Raw genomic sequence first — 20,835 nt, forward strand, 5'->3', positions numbered from 1 at the left:
CTGTGCTTGTCTCCGGCCTTCCAGAAATTCTTAACATCTGTCAAGTCCCCTAGTTATACATTGGCACACATGTGGCTGCTACCCTTTTCTCTACAAAGCGGACTGGAGGAGCTGAGGGTGTAACTCAGTCGGTACAGTGACCGGCAAACATGCACACAGTCCCGGGTTAGATACTGCTGAACCGGATATGACGTATGCTTGTAATCCCAGCTCTCCGGAGGTAGAGAAAGAGAGATCAGGAGCTGTTATCCTCGGCTGCATAATGAGTTTGAGGCCAGGCTGGGCTATGCTAGACTCTGTGTAGAACCAAACCAAACCAAACCAACCGACCCACCGAGGCAGGTTGGAGCTTTTAGTAGGCGGCTGCACTGCTTCTTCCCAGCACCTCCTCAGAAATGCTATCCACGGCTGGCTCCAGTGCCTCTTATATTGGCCTGTGGGAGAGAGAGTAAAGCCAGACAGATTTTGGCTTTATTTTCCAGTATGCTTTGTCCTGTATCCTGTGGAAGAGAGGGACTTTCAGGGACTTCCAAGTTCAGAACTTCTTCTGTGACCCAGCAACCTTGTTCAGTGAGCTCTGGGAGCCGTGAGTGCACGAGGCTACCGAGCCATCAGACACTTGAGCAGCATCATAGAACCTGCTGCACCCAGGGCAACATCATAGGACCTGCAGAGTCGGGAACAGAATGGATTCCCTTTGGTCACTATCCTCCTTTTGGAACACTGTACTAGCAGGGCTATTTCCAGTAGTGGTTAGGCTACTGAGGTAGATGGGAGAGCAGGTAGACAAGGAAGGACCTACTCTTCCTTCCTGCCAATTGTTTGTATAGGGCTTCAGGCATGAGGTTCTTTGCCACCCAGGGTTCAGTGTGACCTGGTCCTGCTGTGCAGCGAGTCCTCTGGGCAAGTGACATTAGCCTGGACAGGAGTGACTGTGTCTGACAAAACAACCAGTACTCAGTGCAGACTTAGCGTTCACACGGGCCCTCTACTCTTTCCTTCATTTCTTGTTGCTGACTTAACACAGGATTTTCTTCGTTGTCCTGCTTGAAATCTAACTCTAAATCTGCATGCACCTTGAAAATTTCCACATCTGTGTGTCCCTGAGATTTGGTCTAGTAACTCACTGCCACCTTCCCTCCTCACATTCCCAGGTTGTTGTGGATGTGGAGAGGGAGGGAGGGAGGGAAAGAAGAAGGGAGGGAGGGTGGAAAGGAGGTTTTTCACTGTGAATAGCTAGCACTGTTGGTGAGCTCTCACAGCAGTCACTAGTTAGGCTGTGGGGGCACTCTGGGCTTCACAAAGTTCTCTAAGTTTCTAAGACTTCTCCCTTGCAAAAGCTAGGGAGTCAGTTCTACTGAGAAGGTAAGGTAGAGGCTGGCAGATCTCTGAATTCAAGGCTAGCCTGGTCTACATAGTGAGTCTGCATAGTAGTCAGGTAGCTCTAGATGCCCGACTCAAAGAAGTCTTTTCTGTCACTAAAATACATACTGGTTTTGGCTTCAAGTTCTTAAATAGAAACTTTAGTGGGTTATGTAAATATTTCCACCATCGTGTTCTCTGAGTGACCAGAGCAGTAGAGTCTCAAGGGTGGCTTAGGTTGTAAACATCTCTGCTGCTCAAGGTTGGTGCTCTTGCCCCTGAGCGCACAAGTCGGAAATTGTTCTGGATGCCGCCTGAAGTCACAGCTCCATTCAGAGGCTGTCACAGTGCTCCCTGGCACAGAAGAGAAAGCCAGGTCACTTTGGCAGTGCCTATGCCCCTCCCTTCCCCTCCGGAGAAATGATGGCCTCTGTGGCGGGAAAGACAGAGCCTGTTCAAGAAGTTAACGTCAGGGTGGGTGCTGGTACCATATAGTCAACACGTACGACCCGGGAGGCCGGGGTGCGGAGTCACTAATCTTCGAATTAGGTAGGTAATGACAACTTCCTTGAAGGGCAAGAATTTCAACAGGTCACATGCCACCATTCCTAATGGAAGTCTCTGGAGTTGCTGTCTAGGCAATTGGAATCATCTAGCTATTCTGGAGAGGTGTGTGTTAGAGAGACTCTTCTTTTGCCTTTCAGGATCTGAGCTGCCTCTTTGAACTGTACTTGGAGCCCCTTCAGAACGAGACCTTTCTTACCCAAGATGAGGTAAATGGCAAACACCTCCCTTCTGCCTCTCAGCCTCTTTAACAATTTAAGATCACAAAATAATGCTCCCACCTTCAGCGTTTATACACAAGAACCACAGGAAAAAACAAAACTCTTTTTTTTTTCTTATTAAGATTAAGATCTCATTGTGCTGTATCTTGGCTGGCCTGGAACTATGTAGACCAGGCTGACCTTGAATTCACAGAGATCTGCCAGCCTCTACCTCTCCAGTGCCAGGATTGAAGACCTTGCCATCCTGCCTGACGTGAAAACAGCACGTTTTACTTAAGTTTGTAACTTTGCTTTGAGCTGTATCTCTTAGCTACCTATGGCTTCATGTTGCCCATGGATTGTAAGCTGGATACAAGAGTCCTAGAAAACAGCCGTAAATTCCTAATGATCACTTACCCACGTCGAAGACTTCAGAAACTCTTATGTGTGCCCTCTGTTTGAGAAATCACATATTTACAAAGGCAGAAGGATGATTTTTTTTTTCAGGAAGTATGGCCGAAGTTACTTTTCAGTACATCAGTTATTAATTAATATTAAATCATAGGAATTAGCTTTTTTTTTCTAATTTCCACTTTCCCTGATTTTTTAAAATTCCAAATCCACTTAAAAAGTAACCTTGGAAGTGTGGAGTTGTAGGGAGATGGAGTTGCGTCTCTCTGGGTGTAGACTATACCCTATGACTATGTTCTGTAAAGACTCTGCTTTTGCCTGTGTCTAGGGGCGTGCACCTATCGTATTGGGGCTGAGGGAGCCTAGCTTATTCTGGCCACACTTTTCACACCCAACCCTTTATGTAGATGGAGTCACTTTTTGGGAGCTTGCCAGAGATGCTGGAATTTCAAAAGGTGTTCCTGGAGACTCTGGAGGATGGGATCTCTGCTTCCTCAGACTTTAGTGTCCTGGAAACCCCCTCACAGTTTCGGGTAAGTATTTTGAATTTGGCGTTAAAGCAAATGTAGGTGGGTAGGGTGTAAAGTTCTCCCCTCTGTAGGCGAATTCAGTGTTTGGTTGCACTGCCTTCCCGAGGGTGTGGAGAAGAGGCTTCTGGGGCGACTGTGTTCAGGGGTCAGCAGTCTGGATCGCTTGACTGCTCAGCAGAGCTACCTGACTTTCCAGAAAGGTACTGGAGAAACTTCCTTTGACGCAAGAACAGCTCCCCTGCACTGGGCACCTCTCTTAGGAGGTCTTGGGAAACTGGGCTGGAGAATGTGAATTTCAGATGGCTATCAGGCAAACTGTCCCTTGTAAAGGAGTCATTGTAAGGACCATGGCTAATGGGAATGACGTTCTTCCAGAGGTGAGAGGGAAAACAGTAGAAAGGAGGTTAGAAGCAGACAGTAGGAACGGTGATTCATCCCAACCATGGAGTAGTTCGCTCTGAGAGTCTCCATACCTCCACTCCTTAAACCAATGGTTCTCAACCAGTTGGTTGCGACCCCTTTGGGGACCTAATGACTCTTTCACAGGGGTTGCCTAAGACCATGGAAAATACCAGGTTGGGAACCATGCTTTAGACCATTTGTAGTGAAATCCAACAGATCCATCTAAAGGTGGTCCAGGGAAATGCCCAGCCTGTTCTCCACCTAGACTGACAGGACAGTTCCGACAGTGGGCAGAAGCACAGGGAGACAGGGCTGACTTGACCTTCTCTCCTCCCTTCTAGAAATTGCTGTTCTCTCTCGGAGGCTCTTTCCTCTACTACGCAGATCACTTTAAACTGTACAGTGGATTCTGCGCCAACCACATTAAAGTACAGAAGGTCCTAGAGCGAGGTGAGTTGCTTATACCCGTTATAGTTCCTTTTTTAAACTGTCGATAAAGGGTGGGGCTGTATCCAGCAAGGAAGGAGTTAAATGTAGTTTTCATGGTTTGTCCTCCTCTCTTGACCTTGAAAGTGATCAAGGAGAGAGGGAGAGTTTTCACTGTTTGCAGCAATGGTGGCCTCGTGGCCGTGGGCAGGTGGGTTCCAAGCTTTGCCCTGTGTCACTCTGCTTTTTTTTCCTGTAAAAACATACAGCCACAAGGCTTGGATGAGTGGAGAATGCATACTGCTTCTCCCCCCTACAATTCTGTTAACTTTCTTAGGCCTGGGGGCTATTACAAAGCAAAATCCCCACCATCGACCTTCCAGGAAGCACATGACAGGTGATTTTTCTGCTGGAACTGGGAAACACTGCCCCCTAGAGGCTGCCCACTTTCCCACTGTCAGGAAGGTTATGCGGCCTCTTTCATGGAGCATGTGGAGAGGTTTCTTCTGTAATCTTGGGTTTAACATCTCTACTGAAGCAGTTTAAACCCATTTGGTTTAAATGCAGAACTTCACAGTACCCCAGAAATTTCAAATTTAAAAAAAAAAAAAAGCAAACCCAAAAACCAAAAACAAAACACAAGCAATAAATTTTTTGGAATGCTTCGAGCTAGCCAAATAGCCAAATCCATCTTCTCTGGCTGCTTTCGGTGAAGGACTGAGTACACTTGCACTTCTTTTCACACATACCTTTTCATGGGTGGTCACAGTGAAACAAAAACACTGAGTCCCACTTGTCCTTTGCCACAAAGATGAAGGACCACCTGGATACCTACACGGTCTGGCGATCGGTGTCATCTGTGTGCTGCTGACTTTACCCTTGAGATAACCTAAATGAGGGCATTTCTTCATCCAAACCAGTTGGACTCTGAATAGCTGGCCTGCTCATGGCAAACATGGACACCTGGTGTGATGGCCGGCATGTCCACTGCCCTGTCATATGTGCCTGTCATAACACTGACATGGGATAGGGGTTACAGGTCACTTGGAGTTGTGTGGTGAAGGCTTCAAAGGTGGGGTGACACAACTTCCCATAAGTGTATGGAGTAAGTGCTAGAGGGTTAATGCTTCTCTTATAATTGAAGCCCATCTTTAGGCCACCTAGAATAATCCCAGTAAGCTACCTTCACTTGCAGGCTCTGTCTGTGGTGTGACAAAGACACTTGCTATTCTTTTCTACTCTGGTACATGTAACTGTGTACTTGACCCACAGATGCCCTTGGCTTTATTATCGGGTGGCATTAGGACTGTGGCAGTATGTAAACCCCACTGGAAGATAACATAACACAGTTTAACTCATCCTGCCACGCTCTCCTAAGGATCTTCTATCCGTTGGTTGCAGCTAAAACCGACAGAGCTTTCAAGGCTTTTCTGGACGCGCGGAACCCCACGAAGCAGCACTCCTCCACGCTGGAGTCATATCTCATCAAGCCTGTTCAGAGAGTGCTCAAGTATCCTCTGCTCCTCAAGGAGCTCGTGTCACTGACTGACCATGAGAGCGAAGAACACTATCACCTGACAGGTAAGGCTGGAAGGAGGCTGCCTGCATTCACCAGCCGGCCACAAGTACTAGCTGGATGCCCATAGCTCTCCCCCACCAATCCCTGGTACTGTAACCGCTCATCTTGGTTAGAGCTTCTATGTAAGAAAAAGGCACAATATAGCCAGCCCTCCTTCAGGGTGCTCAATGTAGACTGAAACTCACAGAGCTATGTCTCCCTCTTCTTCTGAGTGCTGGCACTACACTTGGCTTACAGGGGATCTCGCAGTGAGACGGCTCTTTACTAAATTTGTCAGGAGGGATGATTTGGTTTAAAATGTTAAAATAATGTAATTTAGGTCTAGTGAGTTGAAGTAGAAGACCACGGTCACTTGGCTAGTGAACACTGTTGTAAGAGAGCTTAACTGAGTCTCTCCTGTACTCTGTGGCTTTAACTGGGCTACAGCTAATGTTCACGCTTGCTGCATGGGGTGCCACCTTGTGGAGATCACTGAGCAGTGCTCAGATCTGACGACAGGCATCCAGCGGCAGTAATACCTTAGTGGCTGGTGTCTCACAAGGGGATGGCTGCAATGACTGGCCTGAGGAACGGTTTGACAATAGTACCCAGGCCCTGGAGATGAGAGCTAAGTGTCCCCTAGGCTCAGAGAGAGTGATTTGTTTTCCACATGTTAAAGCTAGCAGGTCTAGTTGAGCCACAACAAAATCCCCAAACAGAAGCAGGGTTAGTTGCACTGAGAATAATCACTGGGAAGAATGGAAGTCAAACTTGTTTTTCCAATGTATCATAACCTTGGCATCATAACTAATTAAGGCCAGGAATTTTTACATGATTGCTAAACTGTACAAGTAAATGACATAAATTTCAATTCATCCCTTGTCCCTCATGTGCTCCTTGCCCAAGTTGTGGACAGAGAGCAGAGAGCAAGTATAAATGCAAACAACTGAGCTTGCAGTTGGGTATTTGTGATTCAGACACTGGAGTATTGTACTTTCCCCTGAGCTGGGGAACCCAACTCTGGGCCGATGTGTTTGAAGCAGGTGCCAGCACTGAGCCTCACCTGCTGCCCTCTGATGTTTTAACTGAGCAACTGGACTGGATTCCTAACGTGCCAGGTAGCTGTAGAGGAGACACTGAACGGAAGAACAGTTTCCCCGAGGCCGGACATGTTGGGTTGAATTCTGGTGCCACTCTTACTTTTCTCTAAACTCTGTTTTCTCTTCTGTGATACAGTGTTGGTTACAGTCATTGTGTACATATGTAGCTGGGCTGAGGTTAGCTTTATTAATGGCACTTTTCAGTCTCCTCATTTCTGGGAGAATTAGAGGTAGAAGACAGTCTGACTACCCTTGATTAGAATACCTGCATTAAATGGACTGTCCCTCCATCAGGTCACCATTAGTTGAGAGAGGGACTCCCATGCTGGCATTTGATGGGATTTAGGATAAGCAAGCATACTTTTATTTTTCAGAAGCTCTAAAGGCCATGGAAAAAGTAGCCAGTCACATCAATGAGATGCAGAAGATCTACGAGGACTATGGGACGGTGTTTGACCAGCTGGTGGCAGAGCAGAGTGGCACAGAGAAGGAGGTCTGTGGGGGCTTTGGACTGAGTGAGCAGCTTCATGCCTGGGTGGACGAGCTTAGGGCGGCTCCCTCCAGAGCAGCTACTTGGTTAGACTTCCCTGGGGCAGACAAAGCCGCTTTCGCTCTTAAAATATAAAGTAATTATATATAGTTCATAGAAATGTAATGAAAAAATGTATTAAAGGAGTCTCACAGTGTAACAGTGTCATGTTAGCATTGTACAAAGGCAATAGAAGCACCACTTAGCCGGCTTCTCCCCACCTCCCTTCTTTCCTATGACAGTGGAGTTGTAGGTTCAGAAACTAGAACCCGGGGAAGGCTGGGCTTGGGAATGGAGGGAGGAAGGAGCCCAGCATATGGGTAAAATACAGGGCTTGTTCCCTTCCGGTCCCCGTTCTGTTTTGGCACTGGGTATGAGTGATTTACCTGTGAACTCAAGCGGACCCAGTGACCAATGACGTCCTGTTCTTTATGCATTTTTCATTTTTTGTATGGTTCTAAATGTAGAACATATGTAAGAAGTAAAGAGTGGCAGGAATTGAAAAGAGACAGAGCACCCCCCCCCCCATTTTTAAATTTAGGTCAGTTGGGTGTATTTTATTAGCAGCCCTATGTGGTTTATCGACCTGAAGTAAACACTAACATGGACTCCTTAGATTAGCGTGGCTGCTGTGGCAGCATTGCCACCTATGTAAGTGTGTACTAAAGCAAACCACCCCCTCCTATTAGTTAACAGTCCTGAAATCCCAGCTATTGGGAATGCCAAGGCAGAATTGCAGTATCAAAGCCTGCCCATGTTTCAGGGTAAGTTCAAGGCCAGCCTAAGAAATTTAGAAAAACCCGGTCTCAAAACAGAAAATAAAAAGAGGCCCAGGCCGAGGATGTAGCTCAGTGGTGACACTCTGGTCCAGCAGGCAGGAAGCCATGAATCATCCCTGTTGCTAATGGAGGTGCAGCTTGATAAGCTCACACTTACAGACTTCCACCTCTTCACACTGCTGATGGGGACTTTGTAAGTAAAACATGTACATTTTAGCAATGGGCACATGTAATACAACTCTGTGTCTAACATCAAAGAATTCATTCCGGGGTTTCCACATCTTTGTTGCCTGTCTTTACGATGTAGGTAACAGAGCTGTCCATGGGGGAACTTCTGATGCACTCTACAGTTTCCTGGTTGAATCCGTTCCTGTCTCTGGGAAAAGCCAGGAAGGACATTGAGCTCACAGTGTTTGGTTGGTATTCCTTTCAGAAGTGTTAACAGTAGCAAAAAGCTTGACTAACACTACCGTTCTTGCTGATTCCTAGTTTGGGGGAGTTGGGAAGATGCTGCTAGGGAAAGCACCTCACAAGGTCGTTTGGAAACCTGCTGTCTAAACAGTGCTACATTTCAAACCCTCTTCCTTCTCACTCAGAAGCGGGAGAGCACGTAGGAAGTATGTTCTTGTTGAGACCTAAATGCCATGGCCTCAGCTGTCAGTAGAACACTGGATAAGCCAATGCCAGGACCTGCTTTCCTAATCAGGACTGGCTGTGGGTTCAAGTGAGACAGGGCAAAGCAGGTGTTAATGCAGTTAATGCAGTGGGATTTCAGAGGTAGGAATCTGAAGGACTTTGTTCTCAGAAAGCACCCAGCTCTAATTTAACCTTGGAGGAGTTTGCAGAGAGTAACAAGACCTTTCTTTTTCTTTAACTCTTTTTAGTTTTTAAGAGAGCTGTCATACTGGTTTATAAAGAAAACTGCAAGCTGAAAAAGAAACTGGTAAGAACAATGACTTAATTAATGTTGCCTTTTCATAGTCCTCGACTGTGTTGTACTGAAAGGCTTGCTAAGAATCATGGCCTCACTGTCCAACAAAACGTAACGCCATCTGTCTTACTCTGTTACACTTTATTATAAAGCACTTACAAATAAATAAAAACATCATACCCCAAGTCTACACAGCTCGATGAACTCCCAGTTAGAATAGCATTAGGAATAGGAACTGCAGAACTTCATCATAAACTTACACACTCAGTGCTGACTCATGTAACCACCATCAAAATCGACAAAATTAGAACTAGAAAAACAATTAGATTTCTATCCTCTTCATAACTTGAGTATATTTCTTGCATTCAGTCCTTCCTCACCCCCTGTGGCTTAGCCTTTCCTGTTTTCTTCATGTTCTCTTGTACCCAAATGTTCATTTGTATACATATACATGTATGAACGTATACATATGTACAAATGCTGGCTGGCTGGATTCTGCATATGAAGAGTGTGGCACCCCCGTCCCACGTTTTCCTTACCCACTCATCTTTTGATGGATGATTAGTTTGGCCCCACTTCTTTGCTACAGTGAATAAAGCAGCAAGAAACATGGGAGTGCAAAATCTCTGTGATGGGCTATTGAGTTCTCTGCACACAGCCCAGAAGTGGAATAGCTGTCCATTTACTTTAAGAGATGTTAGGACAGACACCTACATGAGGCCAACACAGAACAATTTTTAGCCCCCGAAAGTAATAGTACACACGATTCCATACACACAGAGGGCTACAATGTTTTGGCTTTAAAATAATTTTTATTTTGATTCAAAAAGTCAAGACCCAGACAAAACTCCAAGCATTAGATCAGAATGTTGTCATGGATACCATAAGCCACCAGCAGGAACTGGAGACTGCATGCAGGAAGACAAGGCTGCCTTCTTTGCAGAGAGAGGGAGGCTTGTGTTCCATGAACTCTCACTTTGGCACAGTCTCAGACCCAAGGATGGGAGGTCTTTGAGAACTGGGTGTGTACCTGGTTTCTATGCATCTTAGACACTCACGAGAGTCCTGCACACATATCAAGATACCTCTGCTCACTGTACAACACACAACTGTAACCTCTTCCTGGTGGTCTCTCACTGCAGCCCTCCAATTCCCGGCCTGCTCACAACTCTGCTGACTTGGACCCATTTAAATTCCGCTGGTTGATCCCCATATCTGCGCTTCAAGTTAGACTGGGGAACACGGCAGGTAAACGCTTTGGGGAATTCAATGACAAGAAACATTTCCATGTGCTTTTCATGCCTGTGGGGTGAAGAATAAGACTTACCTGTTGATAAGATTTCTGGCAGGAACAATTTATCTGAGCTCATGGGTTTGGGGCCGTGGTACTGTGGCAGCCTGGTACATTGTAACAGGAGCATGTGCTGGCAGACATCTGTTCACTCAGTGGTGGACAGGAAGCAGAGGATGACAGGAAGTGGGTGAGAGCCTGAGTGATTAAGAGCACACCTTCTCTGATCTGCCATCCTCCCCCTTGGTCCCAGTCTTACAGCCTCCACCCCATCTCCCCCTAGGCTAGCCACTAGGTCTTGAAGTGCATGGGCCTTGGGGACATCTTCAAACCATTGCACCTGGGGTCATTTTTGCATAGGGGTATTTTACTTTTTAGACAGAAAAAATGAGAACTGGGTTGTCTTTCTTCACAGTCTTTGGAAGAAGCCAAGTGGCACTGGATGGCCTTTTATGGCCTCTGCATTGTTTCTTCACTTTTATAGTCAACAACTGTCAACCATTTCCTTTTTGCTGCAGGTTTTGATATCCTAAAACAAAGTTCCACAAATTTATATTATATGAACTTAGATGTATTAGAAATTCCTTAATATTAAGAATACTGCAAATAAACAAAGAACCCCTTTGACTGAACAATGTTCCAAAGATCTTCTAGAATAACTGGCAGTAAGAGCCTTTGCTGAGAAAGACCCATAGGTTTATGTGCCAGAGGTGCTTATGGTTCTAAGAACGTGCCTGCATGGGACAAGGGTGGGGCTGCTCTGTCATCTCAAGTTCCTGAGCTAATCCTCTTGTTAAAGAGGAGCAAGGATCTGGAACTAAGTAGCTGAGGCAAAGTGCCTACCACAAATTCAAGGACAGCCTGGGCTACAGCGTGAAATCCACACACACAATAGAAGCAAAACAAACAGCATAATCTACCACCCAGCAAGACAAATGGGCACCTCCAAGGAGGGGTGGAGAATTCCAGCCCAAGCTCTGTAGCTACTTGTTACTGTCTCGGTGTGCTGTGGATGAAAAGGAAGAGAGGACCTTGGGATTTTTGAATGGTTACTACCCCAAGTATCCTCAACTGTAGCATTTTGACAACCTTGTGGACTCTTGTTTCCACTTTCTTTTACCCAGGGACTGAAAACAATTCCACCTGGGAGCTGATTCATACCAAGTCAGAAATTGAAGGACGGCCAGAGACCATCTTTCAACTGTGCTGCAGGTATTTCCCTTGACACAGGATGTAAGACTTAATTATGTCCCTTTAAAAGGGGAGTTTAGGGACTGGAGAGATGGTTAAGCTAGGAGCCCTTGCTGCTCTTCCCCAGGAATATTCCTTCTTTTATTCCCCCAGTGACAGCGAGAGCAAAACCAGCATCGTTAAGGTGATCCGTTCTATTCTGAGAGAGAACTTCAGGCGCCACATAAAGTGTGAGTTACCAATGGAGAAGACATGTAAGGACCGGCTGGTACCTCTTAAGAACCGAGTTCCTGTTTCAGCCAAATTAGGTGAGAATTTTGTCAGCCCTGTGTTCCAATGAAGAAAACATCATGAGGTTGTATACAGCTATAACTGAATCCATTGATGATCAAGGGCCTTTGCTTCCTCTGAGGGTTCCTAGTCCTAGGCTTCCTGAAAGTCAGTACTTACTTTGGATCACAAGACTGGATCTACTCACTCTTATTTGATCACTGATAGCAGGTCATCAGCCTAGATTATACTGTTCTTAATCTTTTTGCCTACTTTCCAAATTTAGCATTTTGTTTCTTCTTTAAAATTTAATTTTTTCTAGTGGTGCTAGGGATTGAACTCAGGACCTTTGGATAGATGCTAGGTAGGCCTTCTACCACTGAGCTAGATCCCTAAATTCTTTGTAATCTTATAGGGCACACACAGTCTCCTGCTCCCTTCTCCCCACTCACCACACAATGCAATCTTTCCACATCTGCATATATTCTATTGTCAAGATAGTCTGTGAACTAATATGGGCTAATGGCTTACAGAAGCACCCAAACTAAGAATTCCCTTTCCAACTCTAGAGAACACACTCAATCACCACTCCACCACCCCACACGATTAAATGCTCACAATGTTAATTCTCTTAATGATTATAAATTCCAGCAGAGAGGTAAGAACATTTTTAGGTTCTAACGGAGCATCTAGGGACATAAATAGGGAAGCTGTGTGTAGAGATGAGGTATATTTTCAGATTACGAGGTAAAAGAAATGTAACCTAAATTTTTATTAGTGATTAACTATTCAATTTACTCATTGGCAAACTAGTAACTCTAGCCCTTATAGGAGTCGGTACTTTATTGTTCTATCTATATGATAAAGCTCTGGGAATCTAAAAAACGGCCGAATCCCAACTTCATTTCAGACACGCCTGGGGATATGTCTAGGTGGGCACAGTGCTTACCAGCATTCATCAAACTCCTGATCTCCAGCATGCATAAAGCCAGGCGAGCATAGCACTCAAGAGTAGAAGCTAGGTTTAAAACTGTCCTCAGCTATATAAGAGACCCAACAACAAAACCCTAAAGATATCAGTAAGTCCATGGTTTGACATAACTACGTGGTTTTGCCACCTACTCCCCATAATAAAATCTTCATGTAAATGTCACCCCTGAGGCCCTAACTCTACATTGTAGACTCTGTTTCTGTGTCATATGGAGAAATGTGCTTTTTTTCTTGGTAGCCTCATCCAGGTCTTTGAAGGTCCTCAGAACATCCTCCAGCAGCGAGTGGCCCAGCGACCCCAGCAAGGGCAACTCACTGGACTCGGATGAGTGCAGCCTGAGCAGTGGCACCCAGAGCAGTGGCTGCCCAGTAGCTGAGAGCAGACAAGACTGTAAGAGCACCGTGCTGGAGAAAGACGCTCATGAGGTCCTGGCAGAGTTTCCAGATGGTCTCATCAAAGAAAGCGACATTCTAAGTGATGAAGAGGAGGACTTCCACCACCCTCTGAAACAGGGCAGCCCTACTAAGGACATTGAGCTTCAGTTCCAGAGACTGCGAATCTCTGAGGAACCCGATATGCACTCAACTGGGCAGCAGCCGCCTCTCACAGGGCCGGGTGAACAGCCCAAGCTGGTCAGGGGCCACTTTTGCCCCATTAAGCGTAAAGCAAACAGCACTAAGAGGGGCCGAGGAACTTTGCTCAAGGCGCAGACACGTCACCAGTCCCTGGACAGCCACCCGGAAACCGCCAGCATCGATCTAAATTTGGTTCTGGAGAGAGAATTCAGTGTCCAGAGCTTAACTTCAGTTGTTAATGAGGAGTGTTTTTATGAAACACAGAGCCATGGCAAATCCTAGTGTGATCTGTATGGCGTGGTTACAATGCTCATTTTCAAATTGGTGGAAAATAGAAACTGCAGGAAAACTGTTCATGTTTGGGTTTTATGCAGTATATAATTTTCCACAAAACCTGTAAAGATTTAAGTTATTTTAATTTATTGTGAATCAGAAAACTAGATTTAGTTGGTCAGAATCTGTAAATTACTAGCTTCTATCCCTTTTGAGCAGGAATCAAATGATTTTTAGTCTTGTAATAAAATTGCATTCTAATTATTTTAAGTTATGTGGGATAAGATTGGGAACGTTGTGATTAATAGCTTTTAAAGGCCCCTCCCCCCAGTCCTTTGGGCATTTTCTTTGCGCTGTTAGTTTTTGCTTCATTTAAAGCACATTTATGTTTACATGGTTTAGGGGCACAATGTGCAGACATTTCATTTTGGAAGGTTGTAATAAATGCTGTTTATACTAAACATGTCTTATCTATTCAATATATATATATATACATATATATATGTATTTAAAGAAAAAGCTTGCATGCATTGGATCTACTTGGCATGAGGTCATCAGTATTTGTCTTTACAGAGTGGGAGGGAAGCACATGTCCACATGTGGAGATCCACACTGTGGATCGAGACTGCCAGTCGGGAGCCCTAAGACAGCAGTTAGAACCCACAGCTTTCTGAGTCACCATCTTTTTCTTGACCTTTCCTTTTCTTTTGCTTGAGCTCTTCTCTGAAGTTATAAGCAAAGAGTTGTGGGTCTTCATCACACATTTTTCTGTACACATCACATAAACTCTTAAAATGCATGAGCGAGAGGTGAGTGGGCCGGAGCGTTGGATCAATGTCAGCTAGCTGTAACAGCCTTCCAGTGCTTTCCAGGCGCTGTGCTTCAGGGAATAACATTCTGAAAGGGGAGGGGAAGAATTTTATTATGTCAATCATAATATATCTTTGTGTAAACTTCAAAATGACACATTGGTAGATGGCTTGAGGCTTGGGTTTTAGAGCCTCTTGGGTCCCCAAAGACCCCAGGTATGACTCTCTGGAGTTAGGTCTAAGCTAACACTTGAAAGGCATGTCCACAAAGGGAAAACTATCTTCCCAAGGTATAGTGAAACACATTTGATTTGCCTCATTTTGGTAAAAGCTTTAATATATCTTATGTAATAAATTTCTGATTTTAATTCTCTATAATCTGGATGTATTAGGTCTTCAAGTCTTACTACAAAAGAATGACTCATTTCACAAAGTGCTGTTATCTGTTCTGAAAACAGATAATTTTCAATCACCTTTAAAACTCAAAGTATCTATTTCGAATTTCATTTAAAGTTAAACTAAGTCAACTGTTTTTTGAGTGAACTTAGATGCCTGAAACCCTGTAAAAGTGTGCCTGGACCCTGACCAAGCTCATGCAATGGGCTTGGCAGAAACCATGGAAAGTAGAGGATAAATTGTCCTTTCAGCCCGATGATAATTCCCCAATGCTTACGGTGAGGTAACTTAGATCAATACTCAGCTTCAGGCTAGAGTCTGGTAACATATTCTCACACTTGGACTACTTTGTGGTATACTGTGACTGTAAAATATCAACAAGTGTCCTTCAGAATGTATTTTCCATATTTGGTCCATATCTGCATAGAGGCACTGAAATGAACAGGGCCTATCACTTAGCCTGTGGGAGGGGGTTTGCCTTAGAAACAGTAGGACCAGCTCTAGGCTAGACCAATTCCAGGACTTCCAAAAGCAGATGCCTTGTAACCTCCAATTAGAGCTAGCACGTACAGATGTATGAGTTATACTTTAAAACTAGGGTCAACAAATGGTAAGCTGGTTCACAACACGTCAGCAAAAATCCTTTAAGAGGGTTTTAGGAGTCCCACTGGTTTCAGGACGCAGACACCTCAACACACCTGAAGTCATCTCATGCAGTGACCCACATTTCCTACATCCCTACAGATTGCCAAAATGGACCTGTGTAGGTCTTGGAAAATGAACACTGTGTGCTAAACACTGAGCCCTTTTAAGCAGCTATATGCTGACTAAGTAGAAACTTTTTAAATACTGCCCTTTCTTCATTCTTAGACTATAATTGGACCTAACTAAACATTCTAAACCTACTAGATAAAAAGCAATTGGTATGGCTGCTGCAGGGCCGGGACTCAGTCTTATTTTTCCGGAGGCCTCCTGTGCCTGTGTGGATGGAGCAGTGAGTAGGAGACAGATGCTATGATGACCTTGTGGCTGCTCAGAGGTTCGTTTGTTTCTAGTTCTCAAGTGTGTCCTTAAGGGACATAGAAAGCAACCCGTACAGACTGAGCCCTGACAGAAGCCAGAACCTTCCTGGCAGCAAGTCAGCAAAAGCTCTACACTTGTGGGTTTTAGGTTGTATTTAAGACAAAACCAAACCTATATATGGCATCTAAGGTAAACTCTGGGCGTTTCCTCATTGGTGGTGACATGCTGCTAACCACAGGACCTAAACTAAGAGCCATAAAGTCAAAAAGGATTCTTACCCAAGCCCTCGGTGGCAATATTTCCTTCGAAACTGAAACACATTCTGGACAACTTTTTCTACCAGCTTGAATGGCTGCTTGATCTTGGGCTGTACCAAGGGCATAAGGTGCACCACTCCTACATCAACCTTCATTGAAAACAATCATTAAAATCATACATATCAGCATATGTCACAATGTGATTAAACTTTTCCCCAGTCTTGAGGGTCAAATCCAGGGCTTCTTGCCAGGACTTGGCAAACAAATGCTCTAACACCAAGCTCTGTCCCTTGCTTTGAAAATTCACCTTTGAAAACTAAAGGAGCACAGGCTCTCTAGCAGTTCTCGTGAGCCCTTCGGTGCCTGTATTTTCTTTTCACAAAGAAGCTAAGTTGTGGATGGCTACAGAAACCCCAGCTGATTGCAACTATCTATAATGGTGTCCACTAGACCAGTGCCTGATGGTCACTACTTCAAAATGTAGAATTAAAACGGCCTTTAAAGCCTACCTGGATAACTGTCAAGGCCAGTAGGCAGGTGAGAGTTGACGTGGGCACGTTAGCATTTGAAGAGTGAAATAAGCTGCAGTAGTCATGCTGGCTGTAGGGCAGGGCTCCCCAAGGACCACTTAGAGCTGAACTCCCCAGAAAGGGACTACAGAACACCAGCCATTTTGGGTACAGATGCTGACTCCTTGGCTGGACTGAATTCATGCGCAGAGACCACACAGGCCCAGAACTTTCAGTAGCAACTTTACATGCACCAGGAAGTAGAGGCTGGACTGACACAAGACAGTTTTTAACACATCACTGTTGGGCAGTGTTTAAGCTACCAGCTGTTGAGGTGGTTTAATTACCAGACAGCTAGCTTTTTAAGCATATGTGGTAAAAGATTTATCTCTGGCCTTTTCCAAAAGTAGACTCATTATGAATGGATCATTGAGAGTCGCTATAACAGGAAAAATGTGAAGACAGGAGAAATGGTTCAATACAACCCTGGTGAGCACCACCCAGATGCCCAACAGAGGCTACACAAGTTGAAGCCTCTCTAACTGAATAAAACACTGGCCTCAGGAGTTGTTAACTTACTCCAGAGGCAAAGAAAGGACAACAATTTAGGCAGTGCGGGTGGTGCTGCCGTTTTTCAAAACAAAGTCTTGTTCCCCAGTCCCATGCTGGCGATCACCTTCTCTTAGAACAGCTTGTTTTCCAAAGTTCCTGTGGTTGCATAACTCCTTTCAAACTGCCAGCAGCATTTGTGGATGGGAAGGCACGGGCTTGTTTGTAAGTGGGAGGAAAAGGAAGAGGCTAGAGGCTAAGATGTAAGTCCTAGAAGAACAGAGAGAAGACAAGCTTGGCCTCAGGGGACTAGGCTCTCTGGGCACCACAGCACTGTTTCCATCTCACCAGTCAGCTCATATCTTCCTCTCCCTGAACACTACGGATCCCATTGCTAAGGTTCGGCGTGCAGCTATAGCAATGGCTGTAACTGGCAGTAGATATTTGACCACGGGGCAGTGTGGTTAGACACACAAGAAGGTTCTGAACTAGAGTGAAACTGTCCATGGGAGAGCCTTTCTAAACCAACAGGCTCCTAAATGTCTACTGAAGTTTAGACTTCTTTGATGATTATTATGATGAGCAGTTGTTAGGAATACTAAGTACATTAAATGTTCTTAATAACTTTTCCTTCCCTGCCCTCTCTCCTTAATAGCCTTTAATAACACTTTCAACTGTGTTCTTTAAGCTGCTCTGTCAATTTCTCTAGTTAACATACACTTCCTGAAAGACTCTTAGACCTGCACAAAACAAAATGAGGCGGCTTGTAGTTAGAGAATGGTAAAGAGGGCATTGTGGGGATAGTGAGGGTTTTAGAAAGCTGGTACTACTGTAGGTTGAGAAGAAAAGCTGGTTGACTCTTAGGGTCCTCTCTGGAAGGAACAAGGTCTATAAGTGGGAAAAGAGAAGCAGCCAAGATGTACCATAATGACTAAATGTCAAGGAATTGCTGGACTTTGTTACAAACTGACATGCTATCTTTATCATTCATCATGATTCTCAGTGTGTGGCAAGGTCCCAGAGCACTGTCCATACTTCACCCTAGGATGTCATTCTGTGACCCCGGGCCCTACAACATTTGCACTCACTGGCTTCCTGCCCTGCCTCTCTTTCAGCCTCCTCCTTCAATCATCTCCAATGTTTTTCATCCAATTCTCCAAAATACACAGTCAACTCTAATAAGTTCTTTTGTAGTCTCAGTGTGCACACTCAACAATCCAGTGCTCTCAAGCTACCTTTCAGCAACAAAACAAATCAAAACCCAAACAACAACAAAATAGCACGAGATAAAATTTAGCTTCTATCCAAACTGGGTCTATGAAAGTGTAAAAACCACTATCAGATCCAAATACTGCTACGATTAAAGGCACAAGTGCAGGGAACGAGGCAGTGCTCCTCCCGAGGCAGTGCTCCTCCTGTACGGATCTTGTAAGGAGATTTTCCTTACTGCTTAATCTCATTCCTTTGTGTTCCGGTTAGTGCTTGCAAATACAGGAAACTCCTGAGGCTTGCTTTATTTAAATCACCTCAACATGCTCCAGAACTGCAACAGCCTCTGATGTAAGCGATCAGACTTCTAGAGTTTGAATAACCCATATTCTGGTACCTAGTTAAGTTGGCATTGTATCACTAACATATTACTAAATGGCAGAACTCTAAAACTCACTGGCAAAGAGCTCAGTCAGCAACTGTCCTGCTCTGGGGAGAGAATACCAGTTACCTTCTCTGCTCATGCCTGAAAAAAAATTTCTTGAAATTACTGAGTGATGGAGGCCCCTTTCTCTAAAAACCACATGAAAAGAGTGGTTGGTAACTATGGTAACAGATACAAAGTGCTTTTTACTTATAATTGAACACTTATTTAATATAACAACCATTGTGTTTTTCTCTTGAATTCTAAATAGTTTGAGTTAAAATAAAAAAATCAGGGAAAAAAGCTAGGTACACTTGGAATACTCTAGCCTCATTGTGGTTCACAGGTATTGCAGCTGCTACTGACTGTTTCCCGCCCTTGGAAGCCTGTGTAACACATTCTAGTACTGTGAAAGCTAGTCTTCAGGGGGAGGCTTGCTTGTCAGGTCCAGAGTGGGTCCTCTGTGTCTTGTTCTGGAGTGCATTGTGTCTAACCTCTGAGCAGCAACCTAGGCCAACAGCAATAGCCTATATTGTTTTGTGAGTCACTTGGCTTCCCTTGGGTAAGAACTTGAAAAAAGGGTTTATCATGCCTGATATTTAGGTTTTGTTAGCTGGTTTATGGCTCTTGGTGTAGACCAAGTGGGGTAATTTTATTTAAACTATAGCCTGATGAGCAGCACAGACAGCATGATGACTCTAAGGAAGCAGCAGTGGCACTAATGTGTTGGTGGTAACTGACAACTCTAAGTGAATCACTCTTGGTACTAGAAACCTAGGCCATTACTCAGGGTCAGCGATGCCATGGGTGTCAATATACTACCACTACTCTACTGAAACAGTGCAATTCCTACATGCATCCGAATGTCCTCATGCTCATAGTAAGTACATCTCTTACCCTCATCAAAGAAACTTCCCTTTGCAACAGAGACCATTATAGAAAACCACAGCTGGCAACATGTAAGGAACAAGTGATTTTGGGGTTCTCAGCTTCAACTGATACACCTGCAACACCACCCCAGCACCTGAAGCTCAGGAAACATCTCAGGAGAGGGGGCAGAGAGACTGTAAGAGTTGGAGGACCAGTAAATCTGCTGTGAGATTGGGGTCTTGTAGGAATGGCAGGAAGATTCACCCATGATCCCTCAATAATATGCCTGCTGGAACAAGCCCTGAAGAAATATACCTCCAACAGACATGATAACATGGAAGGGGATATCTTATGACATCCCACCAATATATAAAGACCTAAAGAATGTTAAGAGCTGGAGAAATACTCTTCCCTAGGAATGAGCCTGCTAACTGCTTATCCAAATACCAAGTCATCAGCTGTGGAATTATATACATATGAGCAACACTAAATAGACCCAGCAGGTTATATTTATGTATTTAGGTGCACTTGTGTGCATGTGGATACACAGGTGTACATACGTACATGTACACACATGCACACCAATAAAGGAAAAGACGACGTGACTTTGAGAGGGAACAAGAGGGAAGGGTGTACAGGAGGAAGTAGAGGAAAGAAAAGGAAGGGGACTGTACAAAGCTTAAGTCCAAGTGGATCAAGGACCTCCACATCAAACCAGACACACTCAAACTAATAGAAGAAAAACTAGGGAAGCATCTGGAACACATGGGCACTGGAAAAAATTTCCTGAACAAAACACCAATGGCTTATGCTCTAAGATCAAGAATCGACAAATGGGATCTCATAAAACTGCAAAGCTTCTGTAAGGCAAAGGACACTGTGGTTAGGACAAAACGGCAACCAACAGATTGGGAAAAGATCTTTACCAATCCTACAACAGATAGAGGGCTTATATCCAAAATATACAAAGAACTCAAGAAGTTAGACCGCAGGGAGACAAATAACCCTATTAAAAAAAGGGTTCAGAGCTAAACAAAGAATTCACAGCTGAGGAATGCCGAATGGCTGAGAAACACCTAAAGAAAGGTTCAACATCTTTAGTCATAAGGGAAATGCAAATCAAAACAACCCTGAGATTTCACCTCACACCAGTGAGAATGGCTAAGATCAAAAACTCAGGTGACAGCAGATGCTGGCGAGGATGTGGAGAACGAGGAACACTCCTCCACTGTTGGTGGGATTGCAGACTGCTACAACCATTCTGGAAATCAGTCTGGAGGTTCCTCAGAAAATTGGACATTGAACTGCCTGAGGATCCAGCTATACCTCTCTTGGGCATATACCCAAAGATGCCTCAACATATAAAAGAGACACGTGCTCCACTATGTTCATTGCAGCCTTATTTA

At 44.6% G+C, this 20,835-nt stretch overlaps 2 protein-coding genes across 9 annotated transcripts in view; one reads left to right on the top strand and one right to left on the bottom strand.

The window, feature by feature from the left end:
* The window catches only part of Tiam2 (TIAM Rac1 associated GEF 2), a 201,317-nt gene extending 187,473 nt beyond the window's left edge, over positions 1 to 13,844 (top strand). For all 6 annotated transcript variants that reach the window (NM_001427474.1, XM_087653111.1, NM_001427473.1 and 3 more), the window contains 11 exons: positions 2,067 to 2,135; positions 2,945 to 3,070; positions 3,811 to 3,919; positions 5,297 to 5,476; positions 6,928 to 7,046; positions 8,169 to 8,277; positions 8,746 to 8,804; positions 9,935 to 10,040; positions 11,208 to 11,295; positions 11,428 to 11,582; positions 12,773 to 13,844. In NM_001427474.1, the coding sequence (NP_001414403.1) occupies positions 2,067 to 2,135; positions 2,945 to 3,070; positions 3,811 to 3,919; positions 5,297 to 5,476; positions 6,928 to 7,046; positions 8,169 to 8,277; positions 8,746 to 8,804; positions 9,935 to 10,040; positions 11,208 to 11,295; positions 11,428 to 11,582; positions 12,773 to 13,392 (1,740 nt within the window). In that variant the 3' untranslated portion in view covers positions 13,393 to 13,844. The remainder of the gene's footprint in view (positions 1 to 2,066; positions 2,136 to 2,944; positions 3,071 to 3,810; positions 3,920 to 5,296; positions 5,477 to 6,927; positions 7,047 to 8,168; positions 8,278 to 8,745; positions 8,805 to 9,934; positions 10,041 to 11,207; positions 11,296 to 11,427; positions 11,583 to 12,772) is intronic.
* Positions 9,585 to 20,835, bottom strand: part of Tfb1m (transcription factor B1, mitochondrial) — a 46,459-nt gene continuing 35,208 nt past the window's right edge. The window contains exons 6-7 of one of the 3 annotated variants that reach the window (XM_087552982.1): positions 15,890 to 16,017; positions 9,585 to 14,280 (exon numbers count right to left, since the gene is read on the bottom strand). In XM_087552982.1, coding sequence (XP_087409108.1) covers positions 14,037 to 14,280; positions 15,890 to 16,017 — 372 coding nt within the window. In that variant the 3' untranslated portion in view covers positions 9,585 to 14,036. The remainder of the gene's footprint in view (positions 14,281 to 15,889; positions 16,018 to 20,835) is intronic. The other 2 variants (XR_015621834.1, NM_181474.2) reach the window with 2 other exon arrangements.

The sequence above is a fragment of the Rattus norvegicus genome, chromosome 1 (assembly GCF_021556685.1).
Source record: "Rattus norvegicus strain SHRSP/BbbUtx chromosome 1, alternate assembly SHRSP_T2T, whole genome shotgun sequence".
Classification (NCBI taxonomy): Eukaryota; Metazoa; Chordata; class Mammalia; order Rodentia; family Muridae; genus Rattus; species Rattus norvegicus.